Raw genomic sequence first — 27430 nt, forward strand, 5'->3', positions numbered from 1 at the left:
TTTTTTTTTTTTTGTGAAGCTGTGAATGTTTACCCGCCCGACCTCCAGATATTGTCTACTCACCCCAGCCGAACCGCTCGCAGAAGCAAACATAACTGTCGTCCTCATAGCAACAGCCTTGGACGCCCCCCGTCGGTTGCTCATAGCACGCAAAAGTTGTACTACCCGGGCAGTGAGCGCAACGACACTTGCGACAGCGCCGCGATAGGTTGCTATCCCCAGCGTATACATTCTTGGCTCCGCACTTGACGCCCAATTTTCCTGGAGGTGCCGAAACCGCGGAACAATCTAGACCACAGAGCTTGGGACACCTAAACTCCGCTCAACATCTGCCTATCCATGACTTGACCGCACCAGAACCGATGATGCTTCTTGAATTCTGGGACCTGGAATAGCCTTGATTTTGAACCTATCTAGGCTTTCCTCCTCCCCAAAAGCTCAAAAAGGAATCACTCTAATATCCATGCGGGTGTCTCACCGACTCCGGCGTTATGGTCTCCCGAGATGCATCTACCGCAGGTGAAGCTGCTTCCGAAATGAATCCTCTAGGGCCATCAAAACACACCGACTATGAAAATGGCAGATCCGGACCTGATAGCGGTCCGTATTACTCAAGCAAAACCTCTGGTACAGACCAGTACCAGCCCACTCCGGAACCTATCTTCACCTCTCACCACGATGACCAAATCCATTTGTCGAGCTCGTTGTCGGGCTTCAACAATGGCCCAGGAGACGAAATTCCACCACCAAGAAGTCCTCTGACCCTCTCATTACCCTATGTCACCGCGGCTGACCTGGCGTTCGCGGCCTTGCACTATTTACCATTACCTGTCGTGGTACTCAACAATCTCAAGACTGTTGTTCTAGCCAACGAAGCCATGGGTAAGCTGCTGGGATTTGATGCCGATGGGCCGACGGCGATGACTGTGCAGGAAAGACTCAAAGGGCGGACTATCTCGCAGGTCGGCATCGACTTGCTTCAGGACGGGAAGGTGGCACGGCTCAAGTGGGATAGCTTTCTGGATCTCGTTGCGGACAACGTGAGTGTGGCTCCAACCATTAGGCCTACCGAGGGCGCAGACGGATCATCGACGCCAACTTGGGCCTCTGAGAACTCAGATGCGAAGCATCCACCTCGTCCGCAAACCTGCGTCGATGTTATTATCTCAAGGGATGATGTTGGCAAACCGAAAGCGACTTGGCCCCACCGAGTGTCCAAATCGAATCCCGAACTTTACACCTATGCCAAGATGTTGATATCGGTATGGGAAATCGAAGGGCAGACTTACTACACTCTGACTTTTACCAACACAGAAAGCCAGGTAGATCCATCGACTCGCAGCAAAAAGTCGGTTGCTCAACCTGGTTTGATTGAGGACGCAAAGTCAAGATCAGTATATGCCACACACTCGTCATCTACGGGAACATCTAGCGTCGACTCGCCTACAAGTTCTCATAGTAGTCTGGTTCAGCCGGTGAGCCTCGGCTCATCGCCGTTCCCTCCGTTTGGGCCTCCGAACTCCAACACAAGTCAAAACGGTCCTTCGCTTCTCACCAAGCTCCTGACAATGAAGGATGCAGCGCTGGATAATTCCCAAATGCCGATTCTTGCCATGTGGAAAGATGGCACCGCATCTTTTCCGAACAAGGCTGCTAGGACCTTGTTTCGGACTGACCAGCCTGAAGCTAGCGAAGGAGATGCGCTTCTAAGGCGTTGGGACGTCTTTGATGAAGATTTTAACCAGGCTCTCGAGCCTCAAGATTATCCCATCTCAGTGCTGTTGCGCACGGAAACGCCTTTCACTGGAATTCGAATAGGCATGTATAACGAAGTCGGCCAAAAGGTTGTGTATGATGTACTTGGCGAGGCGATCAAAGACGAACAAACCGGCGAGTTTCTAGCGGGGGTGATCTACTGCCGAGACGTCTCTCCGATGAAGCAAATCATCAACAACATGAAGGAGCTGGAAGATGAGAAGTTCAGGCTAATCTGTGACACTATGCCTCAACTTGTTTGGACAACTACTCCTGATGGACGCCATGATTTCTACAACGACCGTTGGTACAGATATACAGGCTTAACCAAGGGTGACTCGCTTGGACTCGGTTGGAAACACCCTTTCCATCCCGACGATATGCCCGAAGCAGAAAAAAGGTGGGCCAGGTCGCTGGCAACCGGACAACCGTACGACGTGGAATACCGATGCAGAAGCAAAGAAGGTGAATGGCGTTGGATGCTGGGACGTGCTCTACCACTGAGGGACCCAGAGACCAAGGAAATCAAAAAGTGGTTTGGTGAGCTTTGCATCCTTCTGATAATCCTTTCGCCTCGGTTTCTGACTTGACTTTTTTTCTTGAATGCAGGAACCTGCACTGATGTGCATGAGAGTATACAGGCGAAAGTAACCGCAGAGCGTTTACGGGAGCAACTCTTGACTGTTATTACACATGCTCACGTTACAATATTCACCGTCGACAACGATCGTAACGTCACCATGCTCGAGGGTGCTTTGCGCTGGGACGCGACTGGAGAGAACTACAGGGACCTTAAGGGCGACTCGAAGTGGTATGTGGGGCGGAATATGTATGAAGTCTTCAACACTTTGAATTCTCATCTGGAGGACGGCGAACGTCCTCGATTTTTGGAGCCTATCGAGGCCATTTTGGCCGGCAAGTCAACGGAAGATATCCAAGAACATGGATTTGGTAAGCATTCGCCCTCAAATCTTGCGTCAGTTCCACCTAGTTTTGGACTAGAGACCTAACATGGAACTTACAGATGGCCGATGGTATCGGACGCGTTTCATTCCGGTCAGCGCCAAACTGAAAACTGCCGAGGGATTTTCGAACAACGCCGGATCAATCGAAGGTGTTATTGGCGTCATCTTTGATGTTACCGAACTGAGGGCTCGTGAGATGGACCTGGTTGAGCAAGCTAAGGAAAGGCGCCAACTGGTTGCCAACGAGGCTGCTGCAAAGGAGGCCAGTCGCCTGAAGAGTCAATTCCTTGCGAATGTAAGAGCAAACTACCACTGCGTTGCTGCATGCCCGCTGCATCAGGGCATATGTCGAACTCCGCAGGCTAACTCGAGCGTTATTAGATGTCTCACGAGATTCGCACCCCCATTACTGGCGTTATTGGAATGTCAGAGCTGCTCTTGGATCTTGATCTCGGGGATGAGGAGCGAGAATATGGCGAAAACAGTAAGTTGTCTTTAATGCAACATGCCAAGGACTTTCAGGGCTTGCACCGAAAACGGGCAACGTAACCTTTTGAATTTTGTGGGTGATACTAACCAAAACTGTAGTATACCGATCTGCGAACGCCCTTCTAGCGGTCATAAACGATATTCTCGACTTTTCAAAAGTAGAATCGGGACATTTGGACATTGAGGAAGTCCAATTCTCACTTTCGGTCATAGTCGGAGATGTGAACAAGATGCTAAGCTTTGCTGCTGAGCGCAAGAACTTGGACTTCCGATCCGAAATTGCTTCAGATATTGAGGAAGACCTTGTTGTCCTGGGCGATCCCGGTCGAGTTCGCCAGATTATTACGAACCTGTTGACCAACAGTATCAAATTCACAAAACAAGGTTATGTGAGGTTTTCAGTTATGAAGGAGAGAGAAACGCCGGATATAATAGAAATCAAGTTTGTGGTGGAAGACACCGGCATCGGCATAGATGCTCAGGTGCGGTCGCGTCTGTTCCAGCCTTTCAGCCAAGGCGACGCATCCACTGCCCGCAGATTTGGTGGCACCGGACTGGGACTGACCATTAGCAAAAATCTTCTCGAGCTGATGAAGGGCCGGATGACGCTTGAGTCCGCCGAGGGCCGGGGCACGACAGCGACGTTTTGGATTCCTTTCAACAGACCCCCCAACGGCAGCTATGAGGGAAACCTCGTTCAGATCGACGCGCTTCCTGACCGCCTACAATCGGACATAAGTGTATCCTGTAATAGTTTAGGCGAGTCGGAGCAGATTTCGACAGCTGCAACTAAAGGCCAAGCCGACAGCAGGGCAAGCACTCCAAGCGGAAACAAGTCCGCTTCGTCTTTGCGCCGCAAACCATCGGTAGCTTTGGGGCCGGCGTCTCCAGTCTTGGCAGAGCTCAGCATGGCCGATAGGGCTGGGATGCACGTGCTATTGGTGGAAGATAACTTGATCATCCAGCAAATCGCGATCAAAAACATTAAAAAAATCGGATTCAAGGTCGACGCCGTGTGGAATGGCAAGGAAGCTCTGGCATACCTCGAAGCGGCACAAGATGGAAAGCATCCCAAGCCGGATATTATATTAATGGATGTTCAGATGCCGGTTCTTGATGGCTATCGCACCGTTCACTTGCTCAGACATCATTTCCCATACAAGACGTACGTCAACGACGTGCCGATTGTGGCAATGACGGCGTCGGCGATTCAGGGAGACCGCGAAAAGTGCATGCAGGCAGGCATGGATGATTACCTTGCCAAACCTGTCAAGAGCAAACTTTTGGAGAAAATGTTGGTACGATGGACAAAGGACAGGAGGAAACTACCGGAGATGACAGCAGGGCTATCCTGCTCGAGTTCGGAGTGTGGCGTTTCCGATGGGAGTTTGGGCACTATGGAGTCGCCCGCGTTGCCTCCAATCATGTCAGATATCGCCGATTCCTTGCTGCTCCGGAGGCCCAAACAGAACCAGCAACCAGCCGTATTGCCCGAACATACCCACGAGGACAATGGGAACGGCGGAGAGATGCCGGATTCTTCAACCCCAATGCCTATACAGGAAGGCCCACAGAGTTCAGGCTACCGCTTGCTTAGCAATGAGAGCGAAGGGATCAAGTTTCAAAAGCCGTTGAGGATAATGGAGGCCAGCGAACGTGCCATGCACTCACGAGACGACAAGCTTGTCAACGCTGCAGAGGATGAATTTTCGAGGCCGTCACCATCATACAGCCTCGAGGCGCCGTTAGGTATGGGCAGTGGGTTCCTGACCGAGGAAAACATGGGCCGACTAGGATTACAGGAGGCTTTGAAGCAGCAGAGAACTTCAGGACCGGGAGAGGGCTGATAGGCTCAACTCGGACGGAACTAGTTGATGTACAAGCTATGGGGGCACATTTTATCAGGAAAATAAAAGTTTTCGGTCCAATTTCAATCGCTGGCGCCCCGGGATTCTAGGGTATATCGGGCAGGATGATTGATCAAATATCTTTGGTCTGCATTTGCAATTGGGTCTATGTTTCTTTTTGGTTCGGCAGGCGATATACATGTCCTATCGGATTTTTTTTGAAGCCAGTTTTGTTCAAGCGTCGTCGTTGCATCAAGCATAGATATAGGATCGGAGACAGATTCGTTTCGGGTGTCTCTAGGGAAAGACTAATAGCTGTCGTTATAGCCGCGGTAATAGTGGACAAGATAGAGCAACATGAGAATAAAGGCTACTTTGAATGGAATTGATCTCAATGAATCTCAACATCCTGTAATTTCGTTCATGCTATGGCTGCTAGAAAAGGCTTTATCCGGACCTCTTACTTAGTCTAGTGATGAAGTGCTGGTCCAAGTAAAGCGCCAGTAAAGACGAATACCGGCAAAGCATAATGGTAGATAAACAAGGCGAAATAAAACAAACACAAGCTAGAAAGCAAGTGTTCACATGCTCTTTATCGAGCATCCTTGTAAACTAAGAAGAGGAAAAGAAGAAAGAGAAGAAAAGGGCAATAAAGGGGGTATCCGTGAAGAGACGCATAGAGTTAAATGGTGTATGGTGGGGATGAGCACGATGCTGAATGCAAAAACGTAGAAATGAGAGGAATAAACAAAAGAATTCCGTTTATTTGCGATAATCGACTTGGCGTTGTATCGTTTGCATAACATCATATGGAGGTGCTTTGTTTTGTGCCGTTTGTGGTCGTTTGCGTGCGTAACACATTAGATGTTGAGCGTGAACGTGGTCGTAGTATAAAAAGCCTTGCGTAAGGGGCAAAAAAAAAAAAAAAAAAAAAAAAAAAGATTGGGTCAAGGTAGCGTGAAAAAAAGGATTCCATGAGGAGTGATAACGTGAAGAACGCCGGGCGCCAGGTGATGCCTATGCTTTCGTGAAGTTGTGATACGGATTCCGAAGTAAGATGGATAGGTGGATGAAATCGGGGGGTCGGCTTTGGTTGATGGAGAATGAGGGTAGAAAAAAGTTCCCAGTGTCTCAGGGTGACATGCTCCTGGCCATGGCGTTCTCGATGCTCATATGGCGCTTGTGCATAAGGGGCGACCGCTGCAGCTCCTGAACGACGCCGGCCCAGCCCCGGCGATGAGCGCCGCCGTTGCCTCCGGGGCCGTCTTCGTCGTTGGTCTCGGTGTGGTGTCCCATGGCTTGTGTGGTGATTCGACGCAGCGGAGGCCTGCGCTTGATGGCCTCGCGAATCGACACGCCGAGTGCGGGAAAGTTCGGGGGCGGTTCTTGGATTGGGCTGGGCGTCTCGGTCAGCGGGGAGGCGAGTTGCGCACGGCCTTGAGGCGGCGTCTGATCGGGACTGATGATGCCGAGACCCGAGGGCTTTTCAGGATCGCGCTGCTGCGTCGGCGACGTCATGGCCGTCTTTTGCGCGCGCTCGGCGGCGGCGCTGGTCGTCGACGCGACGATGCTCATGTACATGACCAGGAACCTCATTCTGAGCATGTCCAACCGGCGCACCCGCTCCGACAGCTCGGCGCGCCGGGCAGACCAGAGCAGACGGGCGGGGAGGCGCAGGCGCGGGATGGGCGAGACGACGTCATTGCCGGCAGCGCCTGGTTTGGAGTCGGCGGCGGTGGGGGCGACTTCGTCAACGGCTGGGACGAGGCCGGCGTGGTCTGCGACGAGCAGGAGCCCGTTCAGGTCCTCGCGCAGGTCATCGCCGGCCTTTTGGATGTCGCGCAGCAGGCGACCCAGACGAAGCTTGTCCTCAAGGCGGGGGACGCGGCTCAGGTCGCGGTCGTAGGATTCGTTCTCCTCCACGGACGAGTCGAGAGCATCTAGAAAGGCCGAGACCTCTGTCGGCGCGGAGCGGTAGGCGGACAGGTAGCGAGTGACGATCTGGCCGAGCACCAAGACCGAGAGGAGGAGGGCGGTCAGGACTAGGAGAAGGGCCCACTGGCGGCCCAAGTCGGACATGATTCTTTGATTCCCGGCTCTCACTCTGCCACCGCGTGTCGGGTATTTTCTTTTTTACTTATTCTCAAAATGAGTAGTAATGGATAGTAGTATATCAGATCAGTCAGGAGGGGTTGGTCTATATTTGCGCGATCTGCGTCTCATCGTCTTTGCTTTCTTTTTCAAGTTATTCTGTGCTTCGTATTTTTTTTTTGTCCTTTTTCTCACTTTTTGGCGCACTGAATAAAGTCTAGCAGTAGGTATGATCGGGGTAAGAATAGGTATGCGCGTTAATGTGACGCAGGTTGTGGGAAAATATGTGTGGTAGGAGTGTTACTCTGTGTGTGCGTGTGTGCAGCGGGAAAGAAAAAGCATATGACGGAGTAGTGTAGGGCCTTAGGTCTCGTCTCACTGGCTGACGGCCACGGCGTGAAATAATAGAGTGGCCGGGGGTTAATGGATGGCATGTGTGAGAGGGGAAAACACCCAATACAGCCAAAGCCTGCTCCGCTTCTCAACAAGAAGCCAACCAGCTGATTTGATGTTATAAATGATGCGCGCTTGCAGCATAGGCAAGCCCCAGCATCCTGCAGCAGACCGCTTTCAACAGGATCCATCCGTCACTCGAGTGCCCGCTTTTGCTTTGCTCGATGGTACATTAACATGCTACAACTAAAAGTCTTGGGACGGTTCGACAGTGGTTCCTGCGCTCACCGCGTTGTCTTGCCATTGGCGATGCGATGTTATCCACCCGCCAGATCCAATGAACACCGCCTTTTCGAGATGAATACGGAATGGTGTCCCTGCAGCCGCGCTGCCCATTTCAGTCACATGCAGTGAATGGGTTAGGTTAAATGTACTTTTTAGTATCATCTTGAGAGAAAGACAGCGACCGACAACACTAGGTAGATACGGGAGTATAGGGCAGAAACTCCCGCTTTCTCAACCTAAACCGGCGAGGGGCAATCGGAAATGGAGGGGAAGGAGGCTGGTAAGGTAATTCCGCTGCTGCCGAATTACTGTTGGAGAAATGTATGTGCTTCGCGCCGGAGGATATTGAATCCACATCAAATCCCCATCGATATCAACTCCAATCCCAGCAGCAGCGATCCAGGTCCTGCTAGGGCTGCACGGTTCAACCCTGTAACCGTTGCACAAAAGCCCGCTCCGTACCTGAAGTCTTGCTTGGGCCCACGCAGCAAACCTTGCCTCGGTTGCGTTGAATTGATCCTCATAAACCCACACTACTGCGGTTACTTTTCAACGTTACTACAGGGCTGGTGTGTGGCCTGATTGATTATGGTTGGACCACGACCACTGGACAACAATATCGTCCAATTTACAAAGTAAATACCATTGGCTTTTGTGCCCAGAAAATCAAGAAGTTATTATCCCATGACCGGTACTCAAGTTGCCAAGGTGCAACCTTATGGCATGCACGGGCACTAGTCTCTAGTTCTAATCAGTAAAAGCCCACTGATTTTGGGCTGGATTGCATATGCTGGGTGGACAGAGATGCGTCAACAGTCGCAATTTCACCCAATGGCGCATCACTTTTCCGTAGCTCATTCCCCACAGACATGACATACTAATACCGATGCCAGATCAACGCGCATTCTGCATATGCCTGCCTTTTTTTAGCTCAAGATCCTGCAAATTATTGCGTTGTATTCTCGCTCAATTTTGAAAGTACCAATAGTACGAAAAACAAAATAGCGAAAATCAAGAAATAACGCAGAAGCGGGCCTATCACTTGCCACCACCGAAATATTACTACTCACCCTCAACTGAACCGTCCGTCAAAAACAGCCCTAACTGGCCGGCGCCAAGATCGCGATGGCGGGGTCGCAAACCAATTGTCCTGACCCCTCATCCTACCCCTTCCCCTTGCCCACGATCCTTACCCACCCCGCCAGTGCACCACCGACACTCATTACACAAGGCGCCGAGGGCCGCCTATACAAGACAACATACTTGCGGCCGGATTTGCCGTGTGCTCTCAAGCACCGGCCGTCGAAACCATACCGACATCCGATCCTGGATGCCCGCCTGACGCGCCAGCGCATCCTCGCCGAGGCGCGCATCCTGTCCAAGTGCAGGCGCGATGGCACCGCCGCTGGCGTGCCGGCTGTGTACGCGCTCGACGAGGCGGCGGGATGGTTGATGCTGGAGTGGATAGAGGGGGTGCCGGTGCGAGTGAGCATCAACGAGTGGCTGAAGCGGAGGATAAGGTTGGGCACTTTGACCGCGATACAGGAAGACGAGCAGCTCGTCAAGCTCATGAGGAAGATGGGTACCGCAGTCGCGGCTATACATCGCGTTGGCGTAGTGCATGGTGACTTGACCACAAGCAACATGATGCTCCGTCCTTCAAAGGACCAGGGCGAGGTGGCCGAGGATAGGCTTCTGGATGGCGACGTGGTCGTGATCGACTTTGGTCTGGCGAGCCAGAGCGTTTCAGACGAGGATAGGGCTGTGGACCTCTATGTCTTGGAGCGAGCATTTGGAAGCACGCATCCTAAGGCCGAGGTTGTCTTTGACCAAGTCCTCAAGGGATACCAGGAGGGCTTCAAACAAGCAACGCCGGTACTGAGGAAATTGGAGGACGTGCGGATGAGGGGACGCAAGAGAAGCATGATTGGATGAGATCTGGAAACCTGTCGAAGAAAAAGGCCACAGAACTAAACAGGAACGGGAAGAAACAAAAGTGACATGATGGACCATGATAAATGATGCGAAGTCTATTGTCGTATTATACTCAAGCCTCGAACAACACATATTTTAAAACAGCATTTGCGATTTCACGCATTTGAGTGCTACATGTCCGACAGTCTCGCTCGTTATTTCGTTATAAAAGAAGCCAAATAGTACCGCACGCTACCCGGATCCTGAATATGGGCATTATGCAAAGAAAAGAAGCCCCGAGCAACATTGGCAGGCCAGCTCTAGCCAAAAAAAATCATGTCTCGCGAAGCTCCGCCCCAGCGAAATAGCCTTTGTTTTCAATGACGCCGCGGTCCCTGACCACTGCGGTGTATTTGATCACCCACTCGGGAGTGATCTCACCCTTGAGGAGACCACCCTCATATTCTTCCTCATCACCGCCAGATTCGGAAGCGAGTATCTCTGCTCCGCGGATCCCCGGTCCAAGTAGTTCGCGCAGCGTGCCTTGCGGTAGGATATCCGTGCAGTCACTGTGCACCAACAGCTCGATCTTCTGCTCCTTGGCCAGCTTCGCTAGCGGCGGCGGCACACTACAGCAGTTCTTGACGTTTATCTGGTCCACTGCAGGACGGATCGTGGGCTTCCTGGCCAGGAACCTGGCCAGCTTCTCGCTGCCAAATTCGGAAAGACCAAGCCGCTGGACAAGGCCCTCCTTGTGCAGATCCTCAACGATCTGCCACGTCGCCGCCTCCTCCTCATCGTCACCCTGCTCCCCATTCTTCTTGTCGGCCTCCCACTCGCAGTCTCCCTCAAAGGACATTCCAGGAAGCGAGACTATGAGCAGATCAACTGCCCGAACACCGAGCTCCCGCAACACGAGCGACAATGCTTCGCGGGCATAACGACGACGCGACGCGACGGGGGCCGTCGGCAGGAAGAACAACTTCGCCGTGATGTCGTATTGTGAAGCCTCCTCCTGAAGCCCCGCCGCAAACCAGTCTATGCGCGGCACGTACAGAACCTCGTCTTGCTCGTCTTGTTCTTGCTGCGGGTCCCTCGCGGTATCACCACCGCCGGCCTTCCTCTTTAGCGAAGCCTTCTCTCTGGTCGTCCATATCGAGGCGGGCACCCTGCGCCTGTCTCCGGTGATGACGTTGCCATTGCCGTTGCCGATACCGGCGCCGTTCCCGTTGCCGTTGTGCGCCGCTGCTTCGGCCTCGGCAGCGTAGTACTCCTGCGCGGCGAGGAAGTTGCTGCGAAGGGAGTTTGTGAGTTCGAGGTTCGATCGGAAAGCGCCCGGTTTGCGGATTATGGAGGGACCTCCCGAGACGATGTTCCTGTGTTTATCCCGCGGGTTTGGGTTAGCGGACCACCACCACCACAGCAATCACTGCAACCCACACCCTCCAAAGGTGGAAAAAGGAAACGCAAAAAAGCAACCAAATGGAAGAAGCAAAAGAAAGGCTCCGTTGTGTGACCAAGTCAAGTGGGCACCCACGAACGGCAAGGCGCATCTCGGCGACGCGCGGGAAAGCGGTACGTGCATAACTTACCCGGTTGATAGGACGAGTTTCGTCATGTTTCGGGAGAGAAGGTTGCCTTTGCTACTTTTGGCTAGCGACGGGTTTGTTTTCTTCTCGGTAGGTCAGTAGGTAGGATATTAGGTGATGGAAATTCTTCGCAAAAAAATACGGGCGCGAAATTTTTCACGTAAATATAAAAGTTAAATCAGTTGGAATATAAAATAAACTTGCAAATCACATGGGATACATGTGGTTCGAGACGTGGCGGCGGGGTTCTGTGTTTCTTTTTTTAATCACTGATAATGTCTACGACGGATGCAATGTAGACTTTTCAAAATAGAGACGGCACGACTTGAAATTCCGAATTCTGCAACATTTGTTGCGCTAGCAAGGACAGGTCGGTTGATATCTCCAAACCCTTTGAAATATAATTCGCTTGGACCAGAGCTTGCTCAATTTCAACCAAGTCAAGCCCAGTTTTGGCGCTTACTGATTGTCTATGCTGACAAATTTACAGTGGAAAGGTACGGGTGCTCTGTGAGGCGCCGCGTACCTACCTGGGTACATTGCTGAAGGAACATTGTATCATGTAGAGTTTCTTTAGTCCTCCTTTTCTGCCTTGAACTTGAAGCAGAATTCTTCTTGTCTTTGAGAGTCTTCCAGTAATTGCAAGATCAAATGCGCAACGCCCATCCATGTGTAGTTAAAGGAGACGAGTTAATAGGTATCATTGTGAAGCTTGCTGCTTGCTAAACTACAGTACACTGGACCCCTAATTCTCTCTGGTTGACAAATTCATTGCCATGAATGCTACGCTATGGGCTTATGTCAACCTACTGGTACGGCGGGGTAATTAATGTCTTTGCTCAACACTCACTGTGCTCTACACTGTTTTGACCAAAGTAGGTGTCCACTCCGCGTCCCCGCGAGCGTTTTGGCCAGCCGTACGGATTGGTCACCACCTCCAAAATCCACTCACTGCTTGTGGTGCCCGACCGAATTGAGTGTTCGTCTGCAAAACTTCTGACACGCAGCAATTTTCACACAAGACGCAGGCGTTGAAGGTAATGTAAGGTCGCATCATGGCCATTCAGTAAGTACGGCAATGCACCTCCAATTATAATCACCAATACATGTAGCTAATCTTACCAACTTTTTTGCTGGACAGATACCTGATCCTGCTCTCAAGGCAGGGCAAGGTCGTAAGTCTTCATCGCAACCGTTTGCGGGACCGAGTAGCTTCAGGCCCGATGATGCCATCAGGACGGCACTAACAATACTTGCCCCAGCGCCTTGCAAAATGGTTCACTACCCTCATTCCCAAAGATAAGGCCAAGATCGTCAAGGATGTCACTCAGGCAGTCCTGGCCAGGCGAACACGCATGTGCAACTTCTTGGAATACAAGGGTAAGCACAGGCGGACAAGCAGATATCGCGCAAAAAGACATGATGGCGGCTGCTATGTTCATACATCGATTGGGACATTGGGTAACGGCTCGCCTTTTTCAGTAAACTGACAGCACTGCTTTTGATTCTTTTCCACAGATACAAAAATCGTCTACCGTCGCTACGCTTCGCTTTTCTTCATCGCAGGCTGTTCCTCCGATGACAACGAGCTCATAACGCTAGAGATCATTCACCGATATGTCGAGCAGATGGACAAGTATTACGGGAACGTTTGCGAACTCGATATTATCTTCTCTTTCACCAAGGCCTACTACATTCTAGACGAGATCCTGCTCGCCGGCGAGATGCAGGAGAGCAGTAAAAAGAATATATTGAGGTGTATATCACAGCAGGACTCGCTGGAAGACATGGAGGTCAGTTGAATCCTCTACCTTCTCTTGTTCGGCTTGAGCTCGGCAAAGTCCCATCCACACCCCTTATTGCACAAGTGCCGGAGGAGCAGTTACGATGTGATGTTCTAGGCACTGACACCTGCGTCAACTTTCCAGGTCGAGGATGAAGTGACGAGGATCATGTAGTCAAGTCGCCGAACACGATAATTTCTCCTCTTTTCCCTCCACTCGAATGGCCTCTCAAGCGATGCAACACCTCAGACACCAATTTGCCAATCCTCGAGGAACCCGAACAAGTAAACTACTTGATATGCTATCTGGTCAACTAATGTGGACAATTACGGGCTCGGCAAATAGGACGATGACCAGAGGATTGTCTCAAGGCTTAAGGAGAACGGATACATTTGAATGCTAGCCCCGAACACGATCAGGACGGCAACCACGAATCGATGAAGACGTGCGACAATAGAGATGGGCGACGGGCGACGGACGTTGAAGGAAGGACAGATTAGTCTTCTTGAGGCCCATTTCTGGATCTTGATTGCCTAGACCATTACGGAGGATGCCAAACACCCTCTTCATGTGTATGCAATGGACTAGATAGACCTATGGGGAATCATTTCCCTAGACATGTACTTCTGCCCGTTACCGTGCGGTGCGCCATTATGCGGCTCATGCATCCGCGAAACATCCCAATTACGACCAAACAACTTTTCTTCGGTTCATCGACAAAGATACCCTGTGCAGCAGGTGGTTCTGATGGTGTGCCCGTGGATGCGATCGTATTGTCCATGGATTGCTGTCGCATCATTTATTTGCGCGACTACTGGATGGAGGGCATGGCGCAAAAGGAGGTTCTTGTTTGTTGTGGAATCCAGAGTCTTGATGAAACAAGCTGTGGCCTGGATCCCCTAGGTTTCTCCAGGAGCTGGGTCGAACTCTCAGTGCGACTCATGTCGCTCATCCTCAATACAACGTTATCTACACTTTAGTTTAAGTGGAGATGTTACAATCTAACAGCAGTACTAATGTAGGAATATGTTGACCAGTCGGCGAGCAACGTGGTGCGCTTGGGGTATCTGCCGATGTTCCCCGCGAGCCAACCCGTCAACCCCGTGCCTTGGCTACAATCGGACAGCTGCCGCCCCGTCAGCGCCAAGTTGCAGCCAGGTGGGCGCACCCCGACAGACATGGCGTTATCCAAGACCATGGATGTTGGCACCTGGTACTACCCGAACGGCCGTCAGAGCTGAGGCCCCAAGCTCCTAAACCATCCAAATTCCCCCCTGGATCTGCCACCAGGCCATTCAACTTATCTTTAAGCTAACCGGGAACAAAGCATCCCCATCAAATCCGCCGTTCCCGGCACTACGTACATGCCTTACCTTACAACTCGAGGAACAGATGTCCATGCATATTATTCCCCGCAGTCCTTCGGTCTCCAAAACACTATCATACCGCTGTCAACTGTTCAAACAACTTGGCTATCCTTATCGCGAAACGATTTCAAGTGGTTAGAAGCATTCATTCTTCTACACCGCTGTTGGCTTCCATATCTCAAACAACAAACCTGTCCACGAATTCTTGGACAGGGGGGCCTGCCTACTTACTTGTGCATTACTTCCCCGAATCAGCAGATCAGTTTGGACAATACAAAGCAGCCACATACGACAATCGACCCAACCACTTTGTTCGCTTGAAACTTCGACTTCTCTTAGTTGCAGGTCAACCGTCCATAGTTTGAAACGACCCTTTAAACATTTGCACGCAACAGATCGCCCGCGCCTGTTTACCAGCCAACATTCAAGCGCAAGCGCGGTACGCCGATTCCGCTGACATCATCATAACACCACCACATCTTGCGACACTGCCTGTCACAAGTTCAACCAACGGCTGGACAATCGTTTTCATTCATAACATCACATACAAATACCATCTATCGACAGGCTCGCCTGCAGTGCATATACAATGAAGGTGCGCATACTTCCCCAGTTTTCTCTCCTCGGTGGCAGACAGGCCTGTGGTTTGCGCCTGACGACGTCGCTTGATTGATGCGACCGTCTTGTTCCAGACCGCAGGACTGGACCTGAGGGACCGATGCGACGGATGTCCTGGGCTCTTCCATTTTGTCGCTCACCCAAGACTCAACACCTTGCTGCATGCAGTTCATACCGGTTCCCGACTTTGTGACCGTCACGAGTGCGCTCAATTTCGATACTCCCGATTGTCATGTATCCGGCGGTTGCGACCTGTACACCACGAAGCCTACAGGGCAGGACAAGAAGTTGTACAAACGCATCGATGGATCTCTTGAGAGCCAACACGAGTCGCTTTTAAAGTTCGGCGCCAGTCTCAGCCCACCACAGCGCGCCGAGATGGCCTCGACATTGAACCTGTCAAGATCCAGTCCCTTCGGCTCGCTCGCAGACATCTCAAGCCGTCGCACATTTGCATACATAATTGCAACACTCAATGCATCACACCCAGATTATGACTTCTCTCATGTTCTGAGGCCCAGTGATTTCAAGAGGGAGAAGAACTTGAGAAGGGTTATGAACAACCTTGACAGCACACTGGGCAATGTACGACCTGCCAACCCGGGGATGGATTATTCCTTGTCTAAGAGTCTTACCTGCGGATCCGACAGCACAAACACCGACCCTGTCTGGGGACCACAGATGTGGGCCACCATTGACAAGGAGATGGCGCTTGACGACTGCAATGTGTTCAGCTACCAGCCCGCTGAGAACCCCTTTGACGAAGAGGAGGGCGCAATTTGGGCGCTGCACTACTTTTTCTTCAACAAGCAGCTCAAGCGTGTTGCGTATCTTCATGTGAGGGGAGTCCCTGTAACCAGCAGCCACAGCGAGCCCCCGTACCGCCCGCCTCATCGTACCCATGCGGGCGCGGTCGGAAGTCTCGCCGTCGGTCGTGATGAAGACGACTGGGAAAATGGTGGCTTGTCATCGTCTCTGAAAGGCGCAAACAAGCGCGCGAGATTTTGGTTTGGTGACAGCATTGCCGAGCGGATAAGATCAGATTCGGACGACGACATGGACGACGGCATGGTCTGGAACCGCACAGCAGATGGGGAATTTGACGAATACCGTGGAGACTTTGACGACAATGAGAGCATGGGCGACGGCTACTCAGAAGCAGACGAGATGGACACCGATTTTGATGACGACGAGTCTGAACGCGGCCGGAAAATGCCGACTTCTGACGCCAATGGCATCAAGAAGGGAACTGTTCGGGCCGTGAGTGAAGACGTTGCGGCGCAGATGGAGATTGAGTGAGAAAAAAAAAAAAAAACATTCCTCAGAATCGCTTTCCAACACAACTAAGGCCACCTTCTCATCCTTTTTTTTTCCCCCGTTTTTGTTCAACAACTTCAGGTCTGGGTGTGGCACACCTGGCTTATGCGACCCCGAATCTCGAGATGGCGCTACTACCGTCTGCCGGTTCAACACACGATATCAGGCCTTATCGTCTACCGCACTTCGTTTAACTGTGTTTTCTTATGATTTGATTGATACCTCTTGCTGATGTTCAGCAAGAATATTTCCTACTTGTTTTCGATTTTATATATGGGGCTTTATCGGTTTCTCTGCTTTTTATTTTTCTTGTAGCGTCTGCACTTCGTACTCGCAACTAGGTCGAGTTGGGCTTACGAGTTCTCCTTTTGTTTGCATAATTATGTTTTGCTTTATCTGCCCACAGAAATCGACGGTTGTTACTGCCGTTTCCTTTGATGGCAGGAGAGGAACAGGTTTTGGGTAGTATGTATTCACGACTTGACATGTACTGAAACGATTCGACTATTTGTTTGATAGCTAGGCGAAGTAACACGCCGGAAACTTTTATCATGACGTCGATTTTTCCGTCAGTAGTTAACATGTCTTCTATTATGGCAATGTACAATACCGACCGTGTCTGCTTGTACCTACGGGTACCAAGTAAACGCTGACATGGAGTAACACATGTGAACTGTCTTGACTGGTTCACTTAGTGCGCGCTGTCATCGGGCCCTACGCTATTCTTCTCCCCGACTAGATTGAACAGTAAAGATTGGTCAGCCACAGGAAGCAAGCATGATGTCAAAGCTTACAAGATGCGTTACTCACCATCCAGCGCAACCAGGAACCTGCTCACGCAGTTATAACACGCAATTGTAGCCGTGATCTCGACAACCTCACGCTCCGAAAAGAGGCTCTTGAGCAGGTCAAAGGTCTCGTCGGCGACGCGCACGGTGCGGGTCATCTCGTCCGTGTACCTCAGCACCGCCCACTGCCTATCCGAGAGCAGGCCGTTCTGCGAGGGGTTTGGGCCGACGAGCGGCTCGGTGCGCTTGACAAAGTCCTCCATGGCGCGCTCGGCGACGCCGGCCTCGCGGGCCAGGGGCGCGTGGTGCATCCACTCGTACCAGGCCGTGTTGACGACGGCGACGCGGCAGATGGCCAGCTCGCGCAGGTCGGCGGCCAGGCTCGTCCGCGTCCGCACCGCGCCCAGGAACGAGTTCCACCCGTCGGCCACGGGCGGGCTGTGCAGCAGCGCCAGGTCCAGAGGCTGCAGCGGCCGCGGGGCGCGGCGGGCCGCCACGCGCTCGTACACGGCCTTGTCGGCCTCGGGAGTCGATGCCGGAGGCGGGTTCGGGACGTACGGAATGCGCATGCTGGACGGCGAGGATGGGTGGTAGCTCCGGGCGGGGTTTGTGATGTTGATGATGGTGGTGCTGGTACGGTTCTGGTGCAGGTTTGAAGGGAGTTTGTGACTGAGTTTAATAGGGATGGCAGTCTGGAATCGGACGAGTCTTGGAGGCATCTGATGCAGTCCAAGAGTCATTGAGCAAGTCCCGCTTAGCTACCTACCTACTTAGTTGATTACCTACGCAAGAGTATGCTACCTAGGTACCTTACCTACTTATCTATCTTAGCTATGGAAATATTAAGCCGGCGCCTGTCAGTCTTGTCGGTACCGTGATCGGAGGCTCCGCGCTTCGCTCACTGCGAATCACCCGCGTGGTCCGGTAGTCGGCAAATGTTGAGTTGTGTTGCCCCTCTCTGGATATCGGCAAACATGACCCCTGAGAAGCCCCGCTCCCGCCACCTGAGTACGGCTTGGGTTAACCATCAGTTTGCAGCGCGTAGAATTTTTGAGGAAATCCCGACCAACTGTCACTGGCAAACGCCGATTGTTCAGCACCAATGTGTTTGGCATCACAAAACCACTGATTCATATACAAATAGTATAGTGATTATAATTGCACATACAATAACACATGGCAAATGTAGCTTGGTCTTGGCGAATAACGTTAGCCGCTTCCAATGACGTCAAAGATGTTAAAACGTTTTGCAAATTTGATGCCTACGGTACCTACCACCTAGCTTGTTAGGTACCTACTGTAGGTAATTTAGATAGAGACTCTACCGGGCCTGATCAATCAAATCCACCCGAACAAACCTCGAGCGAGACTTTGAAACCGTCTATTGTGGGCACTTCTCACCACCTGGGGCACCTTACACCCAGTAGGGGCAGGTGCCTAGATTAGCCTAACTCCATTGCAAAACTAGCGACGAAAAATACCTACCTAAGGTACCGTTAGAAATCACGCTTGCCCGAGTTGAAAAATCATTTGCCAACCGACAACTCCCAATTCGTTCCGTGGTATCAGCCACGCAGACAGAGTGGGAGGGGAAAATATGCATGGAGCTTGCATCGTTCAAATCGCCTCCAATCTTCCTCGTACCTCCACTTAATAAATCTTGAACAACATATCACATTGTTTCGACTATTCTCTTTCGTATCAACCACGCCGCGTCAACCTTGCCCCAGGGTGGTAGGGTGCTTACGTGGGGAGGCTAGGGCAACATTATCCCAGGTCTCCTCTTTGTTTAAGTTTACTTCGGGCAATTTAGCCTCACGATACGATATTGTTTGTTCTCACAATGGCGTCCAAGACTCAGTCCGACGTTACTCCTGCCCGGGTTGGCTTCGTCGCCATCTACAATCCCAGCCTGGGGGCAACGGATGAGACGATGGATGACCAAATCGTCTACTATGCATCTGTCATTATGGACACCAGCAGATCAAAGCGACGCAAGCTACGCTCCCGTCTGACCACCAGCTTGACCCAGGAGGAGCGTAACGAGCGTCTCCGCCAGATAGGCCTGGCCCAGGGAATGGTTGAGTTCGGAAGGAGCTTTTCGGGCGAGCGGCCGGTCGACACAGTCGAGACTGAGAAGTCGAGGGTCATTATGCATGAGCTGGAGCCGGGCTGGTGGATTCTTGCCGTAGGTTTCCCGTTTGACCGCGTCTTTCACGGGGTATATATCGTTCGTAATCAGCTTTGCTAATGTTGCGAGAAATCAAGTCGATTGATCTCACAAAAATACCCACTGCCATGGGCAAGCAGGCCCCTTCAGCCGCTTCTGCCAAGAGCGTATCAGATGCCGGAAGTTCGCTGGACAATTTCGAGTACTCCTCGAAGGACGTGAAACCTGCAGCTCTGCTGCTTCAAGATCTATTACGGTCGCATTGTCTTTTCCTTCTGCATCACGATTCGTCTCTCAGCTCGCTTTTTGTGCGGGTCAAGCGTACGAGGTTCATTGCCTTGCTAAGTCGTTACTGGGATCGTTTTCTTTCAACTTGGAACGTGATGCTTCACGGCAACCCGACTGTAAACGTTTTTGGAGGCATCAAGCTTGCGGCCTCTGGCGAGCTTGGCGTCGGGGTCGGGGAAGAGGAGAGAGGCAGTGGAGAACGTGAGGTTCTTGAGGGCCTGGTCGGCAGGATCGAGGGCCTAGTTGACATTGTCGTCTCGAAGTTTGGCACATATGATCCGGATACACCCATACCGGCCTCATCACCAAGTGATCCCCTGGCGGGCTTAGCACAAGCGACAGATCAGTGGCTTGGCACTGGACTTGAGCCTGCGGCCGAGGATGGGGCAATTTTTCTCGGGACAGGGGCTGTCTCGCGGCCGTCGCTGAGAAACATTACTCAGTGGATGGAAGACATATATTCCTGGGGAGAGAATGCATATGGCGTTCACGAAAGCTCGACCTCGACCAGAAGGCCAAAACCGCGGAAAAAGCACGACACACATGTGGATGAGGCAGCCTCAGAGCCTGTAATATGGCCGCCACCTCCAGTCACCGAACTGGCCAAACGGTCAAAACCCCAGGCCACTTCGGCGAATACTCCTTCTCCTCCACAGCCTCAGCAGGATAGCTCAGGCGCCGGCACTGAAAGCACCATTCAGAATGCTGAGCAAGTAGGAGATAATGATGGCGCAAACACATACGCAGATTATTTCAAGCTTGGCTACGGCAAGTATTGGTCCATTGGCAGTTCCGCCACGTCCAAGGTGGGCGAGACATCGGCGGATGCAAAACCTGGAAGTGACAACAAAAACCCCCCACCAACTGCAATGGCTTCTAATCCCCCAAGACCGTCTGTCGGTCGACGGACATCGTCCGAGTATGACTCTATCGGACGTTTCATCATTGGCCTGATGGGCGACATCGAGGAGCATGAAAAAAGTAGCGATGGTGAGGTTTCGTGGCCGGACGAGGGCGACAACAACTCTCGCACTATGCTAAGAACCCTGACGGTGGAACTCGAAGAGTCAGAGGACCGGAAGCGGTCAGAGTCACAGACCCAGAGGGCCCTGGGTAGCCATGATACTGAACTGGCACAGGACCCGGTTGACCTGGACTGCGGGCGCGATGAAGGCCAAAGGACGCCAAGTAGTGCCGCGGCTGCAGCTGCTCGACCCGCTGCGTTCAACAGCCAAGATCGCAACAAAGTAGAGAAGATGCGTGTTGTGATTTATGTCAACAGGCCCTTCATGTTTACGTTTTTGTTCAAGTTGCGAACAGACTCACTCGCCTGGGACCGCCTCTACAAGTCGCTCCATTATCAACTATCTCCCCTACGCAAGCACTTGCTCAAGTCGACCACGTACAGGGCTGCAAAGCCTGATGTCGGCGCATCCAAGGGCGGAGCGGCTGGTTCGGCAAATGGTGATATTTACGATCTCATATGGGACCCAAAGGCCCTCACAGTGCAGTCGACTATACCAACGATTCCAGATCCGACATCCATGGCTGCAGCCGCTGTTTTGTCCAAAGAGCTGCCCATATGGTCGAGAGCTGAGGCTATCAATACGCACACTCATATGCTGAACATGTATATAGCCACCCGTGGAAATCAGTCCGAACTCGAGCGCACATGCAAGACCAGCCGTGGCTGGTGGGTTTTATGGAGCCGGGTTCTGGATCGGAAAGGCTCAACTCCCAGATCCCAATCCCCATGGGGGGCCATATCAGAAACGCCAGACGATTCAGGCGTTGTGGAAGAAAGCAGTGATTCTGGAGATGCCTCGGACGACACCAAGAAGCCATTCTACCCACAGCAGCCAGAGGTCAGCAACGAGATTTTCCTGCTTCGCAAGGCCAGCGACCATCCCAGCAACATGGGAAGCGCAGGACCGTTCAGGAACGTCAGCGCCTCCTCGTCGGCCGGAGGCTGGGCAGATGGTGCCAGCCGGATTGCACAAGGTATTGGTATTGACACGCGCAAGTACATCGAGGGCCTGTTGAGTCTAAATCGATGACTTCAGTGAGCAAATGGGCGAATCGAATTCAATGGGAGCCGAGGAATAGCAAGATTGATGCGACCACGATTCTTTGTTTCACTTCATCCCGTTTCTTCCCTTTTTTTTCTCTTTCATTCTTTTTTCGTTTCTTCTATTCGACGGTCATAGAACCATGGGCCTCAGGATGTTGAAGGATATCCCTATTACGCAAAGATGGCATTCATTGAGACTCTGATTGCGAAACATGTTTATGTGTATCTCTTCCCCTTAATACACTGGGATGTCTGTCACAACGCCACATTACCATGGCATGCTTTTCAAAATATCATCTCAATTCACAGCACAGCTCGGTAAGATGACATAGGAGCACAAGAACTGACGTAATCATCAGACATCATAAGATGTATTCGGCGGGTCCCTAGATATATACACGAAGCGAAGTCTATGTGGCTGTCAAGGACCTCCCCCAACTTGACAAAGCCCGGATAGATAAAAAGCTAAAAGCAACTCGGTGTCCACAACACGGACCCCAAGTCTCCCCTGATTTTTTGAAGAAATGGCTTGGTCTCAATCTGAAACCAGCCTAAAAAGCTCTAAAAACATCTCAGCCGAGGAGACACGAGCTAGTCGAAGAAGAAACCCAATCTCCAAGCTATCTTTTCCCAATGGGGTGAAAGACGCAACATATGTTGAAGACTCAAAATTTATGGACCAACGCGCCGCCGTCATGGGTAGAGGGTATATAGCCATTTGTGATGGAACAAGACGAGTTCCATGCACAACAGTCAGTTTGAAGAAAAAAAGGAAAAGGTCGTCAAGTCCTACTGGGGGCTGAAGCCCCCTTTGGCAGGATATTCAAGGGATTGAAGAGGAAAAATACGAGCAACCATTTTAAGAGATGGTCCACTTGACGCCACCCTGCCTGCCAATGCCGAGGTCGCCGACGAGGTCCTTGAAGGCCTTCTCGCTGAGGTCGATCTGGTCCTGAGAGCACGAGGGGCACTTGTCACGGATGGTGGCGGTGATGCTGTGACCGTCGAACGAGAGGTTGACCTTCTTGTTGCACATGGGGTCACCGTTGCTTCCGTGCATCAGAGCGGAGGAGATGGCGACAATGTAATCACTGTTGTCCTTGCCGGCGTCGTCAAAGCCGCATGCGCCCAGGCCGACGGTGTAATGCGTCACCTGGCCCGTGAAGCTCATGGCGCCGCTGCTGCTGCTGTCGCTGGCGGAAGTCGAGGAGATATTCGTATTGGTAGAGGCACTGGAGGTCTTAGGTGCTTTCTGGACCTGAGTGGCCGACTCCTGAGTCTGCTGAGCCTTGGGGGCGGCCGATGATACCTCGGGCGCCTGCTGGACCTTGGGGGCAGCCGAGGTAGGAGAAGGAGAAGGAGTTTGCGGCTGCACAGGAGGGCTAGGGGGTGAAGAGGCCTGAGGGGTCGTCGCGGGAGGCGATGACGGCGGTGCAGCGGCCTTCGACGGGGTGGGCTGAGAGGCCGGGGCTGCAGGGGGTGTCGACGAACCCTCGAAGAACTGACCAGGAGTGGTGGCGGTGTTGATGACGACAGTCGAGGTCATGTCGATGTACTCGGTGACGGTTTCGGTGACCCACTCAGTGGTCCAGTCCGTGACAATGTCGCGTTTCCCAACGGCGGCGGCAGCCCTGCGAGCATGGTGGTGACGGGCATGATGGTTGTGGCCGAAAGCGAACGGCTGGGCCAGCGCCGTAGAGGCCAAGGCGGTGATGGAAAGAAGGGTCGTGGATCTCATGATGTACTGTTGTTTCCTTTGTGTGGTTGACTGTGGAGTCTGTTTGTTTGTTGGTATGTGCGAAATAAGGCGCTACTGAGGGAGTGTGGTGACTTTTTGTTGTTGTTGTTGTTGCAGCTTGGCACAGTGATATATCGATGGTGTGTTATCGAGACTGTAAAGACAGACAAGGTTTGATGTTCTTGTACTGTAAGACAGAAAGTTGTAAACTCGACGAGCACTGCTCAGAGTATAAAAAAAAAATATGTCTTGTGTTTTCTTCGTCTGAAGGAATGAATGAACGTCGGGATCTTTAAAAAGATACCTGACGACGAAGGAGCAAAAAAAATGTATGAAAGGGATGAATCTAGACGGCGAGCGTGCCAAAGGAAGGTGATCAAGGCGAGAGCAACGAGGGGGGACCTGGGGCGCCTTTATTAGAAGACGAGGCTGGACAAACAAAGATGACCTTTTTTGGGTGGGCGTCGTGCTGGGACCCATCTGGGGGAGCGACGACCACTCAGCAACTGCTTTCACCGGGACTTTGCCCGCAGCCCTCGATCCCAGGGGGAAAAAGGCCGGCTGCAAGGAACCATCTGCAAGGGCTATTTTAGCGAACCCGTAAGAAAAAGAAAAGAAAAAAAGCTCACAAAATGAACCAAACCCGATCGGGGAGAGACCTTGTCCACGGTTGGTCAGCGGCTGGTACCATACGAAAAATGCGGGAGCACAAAAAGTGGGAAGTGGGTCTTGGTCTCCATCCTACCTCTTCAGGGAAGGAAGAGGAAGTGTTAACCCCAACAGTGACCAGACAACCAAGACCCCTACTTGCGAGCACTATACTCGTGAAAGTGGAGACAAACGACAGAGGGAGCGGAAGAAGTGGGACAAATGGTAAAAAGTGACATTGGCCGAGGACAAGCAGACAGACGATGAAGAAACCAACAACGAAAGGGCCTCCTTCCCAGAGATCCTAGCGTCCCCGGTGGCTTGCGGCTTGACCTGAGCCCAACGCCCAGGGTGACCCCTCGTCCGTTTTGTTTTTTTATCACAAAAGTGGAAAGGCTAGGTAGAGCGGCTCTTCCGCGTCTGTCAATCATTGGATGAACCATACATTATTTTAAGGGAAAAGGTAAGCATTTTTGAACGGCATTTTTCATTGTTCATCAATAAGAGGGGGAAAGTAAAGATAATAAAAAATCCAAGAAAAGAAAAGAACAGGCTGGATCTCTGACATCTACCCAAGGTAGGAATCTGTACCTGAAGATCACAAGTAGGCAAGAGGCGGGATTCCACAGAAAAAAAGCCCCAGAGATGCAGGCAAGCTGCAATCGTGAGTGGTTGTCATTCTCTGGCTGCGGACAAAAATGAGCGGGAAGGCGACGGTGTCGAATGCAGTGTAGCGGGTCCTTCCTTTGCAGAAAGTTACTCACTCAGAAAGTGTGGTACCACTTTTTTTTTTTTTTTTTTTTTTTTTTTTTTTTTTTTTTTCATTCATGCCGAACCTCATGATTGTACCTTTGTACCTTCCTTCTTTTTGTTCTTCCCCCCTCTTCCCTTCGTAATTACAAGACACAGCCGCCGCACGGCGCAGCTGACAGATTAGTTTATTACCGGCTCTTTTTCTGCATCGGGTACCTAACCACGTATGAGTTCCCCAACGACTCAGGAAAGTTGGCCCAGTGGAGTGGATCTAGGTGTACCTTACGCCCCGGCTCAAATACGTCTAGTACGGTAGAAACCGCACAGTAACTGTCACGCCTGTGAGTTGGACAGGTGGAAAGCAAACCCCGCTGGCACCAAGAACCTAAGATGTGGGTGATTTGATATGTTTCTGTGCACCTTGCGACAAGTGTGTGCAGTTGGCAGGTGTCCTCGCATCGGTCCTGAACCCTCCACTCGGGATTCCAGACTCTCCTTGGCAAGGAGATCAGTGGGGATTGATTGCCCCTGATTACAACATTACCGTAGTACTCTGGTACATCTTGCCGTTTATTTCCCTCTCACCACTTTACATACAGGGGGAACAAAGTTTTTTGGGGACCGAGCTTGTGATTTGTTTGGGCAGAAGAAACAAACCGCACAAACCAAGAGAGAGAAAAAAGCCGCACACAAGCCAATAAGCTTGAATGATGTCAACAACTGGGTCTTGACAGGTTCTCGCCCTTTCCAACTTGGAATCTATGATGAGGCTTGTTGATATTTTTTTTTCTGTTTCTCCTTGGCATATGCAGAAATCTCCGAACCTGTCGTAGATTTCACAACTGTGAAAAAAAGTAAGTATACCGTAATTCATTAATTTAGTGCCGGGAATATTCCATACTTCCGCATCGAGGTACCGAGCGATGATGACCAACACAAAAAAAAAAAAATTTATACCAAAACACATCACAACCCGACCACATCCTAGCGCATGCCCCCTGCAGGGCCAGGCCACGTTTTCCTGCAGGCACCAGTTTGTACCCTAGTGGGGATGGGAGCTTTGCCGCCGCCCTATCCTCTCGCGCGAGTCGTGCCATCAGCGGTTGTGAAGCATAAAAAAGGCTCAGAGAAAAATAAAATGGGTGACGATGGTGTGACAGGGCGCAGGAGGTGCATTGGTGCGGCACGAACAACGAACAAAAACGTGATGGGATTACGTGGTTTTTGTTACAGTGAGGGGATTGTGGCATTTGACCAAAACAAAACAAAAAATTAACAGAAAAAAAAAAACAGGCGTTACCTCCTGGAACTCAAATTGCCTGTTGTACTCGTAGTAAATTCCCCCCTGGACCGAGGGGTGAAAACCTGGCAGTATAATAATGGCCAGCCATTATCATCATCATTTGGGGGGTAGTACCAGGAGGTGGCGGCGTGTCGTGTTGTATAATTTCGTAATGTGGGCGATGAGAATTCAATCACGTTGTGATATTCATCGATAAATAAATAGGGTGGCTGAACTTTGGTCTGCATTTACCAGTAGTACTACGTACTCCGTTACGACGCTGCCATTTTCATATAGTGACGCACTGTTATCATCTAATAGGGGGGCAATCAACCTGTTACAATCAATATACAGTGATGTACGATATACTTCTTGGTCATTGTCATTGACAATGGCGGCATCCGCCAGAGACTGTTTGTACGTGGTATTATTGCAACTTCGAGTTGTACAGACGTTGTGATGGGCTTGCACTGCAGGCGATTGAATTACAATACAAATTACCCTGCCTACCTATTTTTGGGAATAATTGATAATCATAATGCAATTGAAACAAAGGCTGGACCCTGTAAGCTGTCAGTTTTTTTTTTTTTTTTTTCCCTGATGACAGCAGCACATTAATAGCTTAGAACCTATTTTATTCTCAGCTTTCTTCAACGTCCCGCGACTACCCCATCAGCGGTAGGTAGACAGTTGTTCCAGAACCCTGCCATAAACTCCGATCTTTCCAGGATTGAAAGACACATTCAGTGCGCTTATAAGGTTCTGCACGGTCAGATTCCACAACACCGTTGACAAGCAGCGATCATGCCCATCCCGTCTTTGACCTCAGCCTTCCCCCCCACGACGCCGTCGAGGCGTTCTTTCAGGTCGACAATGATGTTACTGTGGCGAAAATCGACGTGATATAGCGGGAACGGGCGGGCCACTGGTGAGAGATATTTCTCACAGAGTACATACATGCAGTTGAGGGTGGGCGATTCCAGTCTCCTTTCGAGTCCACTGGGAAGTTAGCAAGGTATTATCGTCTTGGACATTTGGAAAAACTGGGAATTTTTGCCCCCAGGCTTTCCAGGTATTACCACGTAAGCCGCCGTGGAGAATGATCCGCCTTGGACGTGCAACGGTCCAACGGTTTGCGAACAGTGATGCTACCGGATCACTCTTCCGATCGTGTGGAGAATCGGACGGGTGTCATCTCTACTATGGTACAGTACCAAGAGTACCTACCTGCCTGCAAGTTTCTTCGTCTCTTTTTTTTTTTTTTTTTTTTTTTTTTTT

General features: G+C 51.3%; 9 protein-coding genes across 9 annotated transcripts; 5 read left to right on the forward strand and 4 right to left on the reverse strand.

Moving 5' to 3' along the window:
• The first annotated feature begins 45 nt into the window (after window positions 1-45).
• PgNI_04275 (uncharacterized protein) lies at window positions 46-5425 on the forward strand. Its single transcript, XM_031124325.1, has 5 exons — window positions 46-2295; window positions 2365-2706; window positions 2780-3015; window positions 3102-3204; window positions 3309-5425. Exons 1-5 carry the CDS (start codon window positions 492-494, stop codon window positions 5054-5056), a joined length of 4233 nt encoding a protein of 1410 aa, XP_030984560.1. The 5' UTR covers window positions 46-491; the 3' UTR covers window positions 5057-5425.
• Window positions 5426-6187: 762 nt separating this feature from the next.
• On the reverse strand, window positions 6188-7135 carry PgNI_04276 (uncharacterized protein; the record flags this gene model as incomplete). The annotated part of the gene is made up of 1 exon (XM_031124326.1): window positions 6188-7135. One exon carries the CDS (start codon window positions 7133-7135, stop codon window positions 6188-6190), a length of 948 nt encoding a protein of 315 aa, XP_030984667.1.
• Window positions 7136-8819: 1684 nt separating this feature from the next.
• On the reverse strand, window positions 8820-11694 carry PgNI_04277 (uncharacterized protein). The gene is made up of 2 exons (XM_031124327.1): window positions 11332-11694; window positions 8820-11115 (listed from the first exon to the last, which is right to left on the reverse strand). Exons 1-2 carry the CDS (start codon window positions 11355-11357, stop codon window positions 10074-10076), a joined length of 1068 nt encoding a protein of 355 aa, XP_030984562.1. The 5' UTR covers window positions 11358-11694; the 3' UTR covers window positions 8820-10073.
• PgNI_04278 (uncharacterized protein) lies at window positions 8951-9760 on the forward strand (the record flags this gene model as incomplete). The annotated part of the gene is made up of 1 exon (XM_031124328.1): window positions 8951-9760. One exon carries the CDS (start codon window positions 8951-8953, stop codon window positions 9758-9760), a length of 810 nt encoding a protein of 269 aa, XP_030984669.1.
• Window positions 11695-12270: 576 nt separating the features above from the next.
• Window positions 12271-14216, forward strand: PgNI_04279 (uncharacterized protein). The gene is made up of 5 exons (XM_031124329.1): window positions 12271-12394; window positions 12470-12503; window positions 12591-12708; window positions 12847-13121; window positions 13257-14216. The coding sequence occupies exons 1-5, from the start codon at window positions 12384-12386 to the stop codon at window positions 13284-13286; spliced, it is 468 nt and encodes a 155-aa protein (XP_030984670.1). The 5' UTR covers window positions 12271-12383; the 3' UTR covers window positions 13287-14216.
• Window positions 14217-14391: 175 nt separating this feature from the next.
• Window positions 14392-17921, reverse strand: PgNI_04280 (uncharacterized protein; the record flags this gene model as incomplete). Its single annotated transcript, XM_031124330.1, has 2 exons — window positions 14392-17149; window positions 17225-17921. 2 exons carry the CDS (start codon window positions 17919-17921, stop codon window positions 17106-17108), a joined length of 741 nt encoding a protein of 246 aa, XP_030985404.1. The 3' UTR covers window positions 14392-17105.
• Window positions 15260-16396, forward strand: PgNI_04281 (uncharacterized protein; the record flags this gene model as incomplete). The annotated part of the gene is made up of 1 exon (XM_031124331.1): window positions 15260-16396. One exon carries the CDS (start codon window positions 15260-15262, stop codon window positions 16394-16396), a length of 1137 nt encoding a protein of 378 aa, XP_030985403.1.
• A 741-nt stretch (window positions 17922-18662) lies between the features above and the next one.
• Window positions 18663-22008, forward strand: PgNI_04282 (uncharacterized protein). Its single transcript, XM_031124332.1, has 2 exons — window positions 18663-19390; window positions 19471-22008. The coding sequence occupies exons 1-2, from the start codon at window positions 19046-19048 to the stop codon at window positions 21715-21717; spliced, it is 2592 nt and encodes an 863-aa protein (XP_030985406.1). The 5' UTR covers window positions 18663-19045; the 3' UTR covers window positions 21718-22008.
• A 582-nt stretch (window positions 22009-22590) lies between these two features.
• Window positions 22591-23469, reverse strand: PgNI_04283 (uncharacterized protein; the record flags this gene model as incomplete). Its single annotated transcript, XM_031124333.1, has 1 exon — window positions 22591-23469. The coding sequence occupies one exon, from the start codon at window positions 23467-23469 to the stop codon at window positions 22591-22593; it is 879 nt and encodes a 292-aa protein (XP_030985405.1).
• Between the last annotated feature and the right edge of the window lie 3961 nt (window positions 23470-27430).

The sequence above is a fragment of the Pyricularia grisea genome (assembly GCF_004355905.1).
Source record: "Pyricularia grisea strain NI907 chromosome Unknown Pyricularia_grisea_NI907_Scaffold_2, whole genome shotgun sequence".
NCBI classification, from domain to species: domain Eukaryota; kingdom Fungi; phylum Ascomycota; class Sordariomycetes; order Magnaporthales; family Pyriculariaceae; genus Pyricularia; species Pyricularia grisea.

Excerpts from the sequence above, each read along its gene's own strand:
- PgNI_04275 (XM_031124325.1), top strand. The coding sequence starts at position 492 with ATGGTCTCCCGAGATGCATCTACCGCAGGTGAAGCTGCTTCCGAAATG. Across the intron at positions 2,707-2,779 it reads TATCCAAGAACATGGATTTG|ATGGCCGATGGTATCGGACG; the intron begins GTAAGCATTCGC and ends TGGAACTTACAG. Across the intron at positions 3,205-3,308 it reads GCGAGAATATGGCGAAAACA|TATACCGATCTGCGAACGCC; the intron begins GTAAGTTGTCTT and ends CCAAAACTGTAG.
- PgNI_04277 (XM_031124327.1), bottom strand. The coding sequence starts at position 11,357 with ATGACGAAACTCGTCCTATCAACCGG. Across the intron at positions 11,116-11,331 it reads AAACTCGTCCTATCAACCGG|GAACATCGTCTCGGGAGGTC; the intron begins GTAAGTTATGCA and ends GGATAAACACAG.
- PgNI_04279 (XM_031124329.1), top strand. Across the intron at positions 12,504-12,590 it reads TCTCAAGGCAGGGCAAGGTC|CGCCTTGCAAAATGGTTCAC; the intron begins GTAAGTCTTCAT and ends TACTTGCCCCAG. Across the intron at positions 12,709-12,846 it reads CAACTTCTTGGAATACAAGG|ATACAAAAATCGTCTACCGT; the intron begins GTAAGCACAGGC and ends TCTTTTCCACAG.
- PgNI_04282 (XM_031124332.1), top strand. The coding sequence starts at position 19,046 with ATGGCGTCCAAGACTCAGTCCGACGTTACTCCTGCCCGGGTTGGCTTC. Across the intron at positions 19,391-19,470 it reads CGGGCTGGTGGATTCTTGCC|TCGATTGATCTCACAAAAAT; the intron begins GTAGGTTTCCCG and ends CGAGAAATCAAG.